Genomic DNA, 1,600 nt, shown 5'->3' on the forward strand with positions numbered 1-1,600 from the left:
ATTTTCTTAAATTTTACAGTTGGATTTTTCCTCTTTTCGTCATGAAGTGCATTTTTTCCCAAAGTTCCGCAGCGATTTAACTGAATGTAGAACTCATAATAGTCGCGACCTGAACCATTTATGTACATGCAGTCAGGATCATAAGCATAGCCTGCCGAATACACTAGCCCGCTGAAGGTGGAGTTAAAGCCAATCCGTATTTTCATGTAGTCGTCTTGACACTCAGCCTCTATATCTGTGTGATGGAATGTATGTAGCAATTAGTAGCAGTACATTGAAGTAGCCTTTAACAATATGGAACAATATTGAGGAACATTTTTTTTTTTTAGATTGCACAAAAATATATGAATATTTGCGAAAAATTGTTCATACAAATTTTCAGTTCAATGGAATTATCTGAAGAATCTTTTAACCGATAAAGCAAATATTACTAAATAGTATGGAGCAGATTTTGCACATCTGGTTCACAAAATAAAAAAAATAACTTTTTGAACTATCAAATTTTATTTAATACGGCCTCACGGTGTGCTTGAACCAAGTTTAATGCAAAAGTTTTCTATGACGGGATTTTCCTATCGGATGTGGCTCTGTGGCATTCTAGGAACGGTTTACCGTCAAAATAAAAATCGGCGAACGGACCCTTTGCGAGAAAAGTCGATTTTAGTTTCGGTGACTTTTTCCGTTATTTAAGAAAGAAAAATAAAATACGCAGAAAGCACTGTTGCCAACTTAGTGCTTTTCTGAATTCAAAACACGAAAATTTTTGAGTTTGGTGCCTGGTGCTTCTTTTTTTGGTTGGAAGACACCAAAACTGTAAATGTGAAACAAAAATGGAAGTTAAATTTGGAAACAAAATAACGGCACAATGACAATCATAAGCGAAAGAGCATATGTTTGTCAAAAAAAAATATGTGGCAGCACTTTCAGTCATGCCAGAATTACATAAGGTAATTTGCCATTGCCTTAAAAATCTCCATATTGCTGGGACCAGAAATCGATCTTAAGAACTTTAGTTTGGGCTGAATTTGTTATATTTTTTAGGAATACTAAAAAAGGCACCAGCATCTCCTAACAGTAAAATTAATAACGAACCTTTTTAAAAACGAATAATCGAGTAGGCAGCTTTTTTTACACAAATAGATTTTTTCCACTATGCGCGGTGGATGCGTTCAAATAAGACACTTTAAAAAGGGACATCAAATTTTGTTATGTTTCAGGTGTGAATCGGTCTGAAAGAAAAGTTCTTTACGTTCCTTTAGTTCACGAGATCATAAGAGACTACAGTGTAGATTTAATTTTCCACATAGTTCATGAAACTTCATTTTTTGTTGTTACTTTCCTTTGATAGGAATTGTAGAAAAAATTAAGCAAAACGAAGAAAAATTAGAAAATAAGTACCAAAATGTTTACGTGGTGTCGTTCGCACTGAAATATTTGAATTTATAGAAAATAGAATAAATTCGACCACCAAGCAAGAAACATTAAATTTTATTAATTTGAATCGGCATACCTACAATAAAATTCTGTATGCATACAAAGTCCATTAAATCCTTCAATAAAAAATTTGGTGCTTTTTTCGAGAAAAAACGCGATATTTCTT

The 1,600-nt window shown here is 33.1% G+C and overlaps 1 protein-coding gene across 1 annotated transcript in view; it reads right to left on the reverse strand.

The window, feature by feature from the left end:
• LOC118748199 overlaps positions 1-1,600 on the reverse strand; it is a gene marked incomplete in the record, with an annotated part of 60,823 nt that overhangs the window by 3,195 nt on the left and 56,028 nt on the right. Inside the window, 1 exon segment of the mRNA XM_036482583.1 lies at positions 18-235. Within this exon segment, the coding sequence (XP_036338476.1) occupies positions 18-235 (218 nt within the window).

Source organism: Rhagoletis pomonella, unplaced genomic scaffold, assembly GCF_013731165.1.
Source record: "Rhagoletis pomonella isolate Grant_MI unplaced genomic scaffold, Rhpom_1.0 Rhpom_scaffold_00012, whole genome shotgun sequence".
Classification (NCBI taxonomy): Eukaryota; Metazoa; Arthropoda; class Insecta; order Diptera; family Tephritidae; genus Rhagoletis; species Rhagoletis pomonella.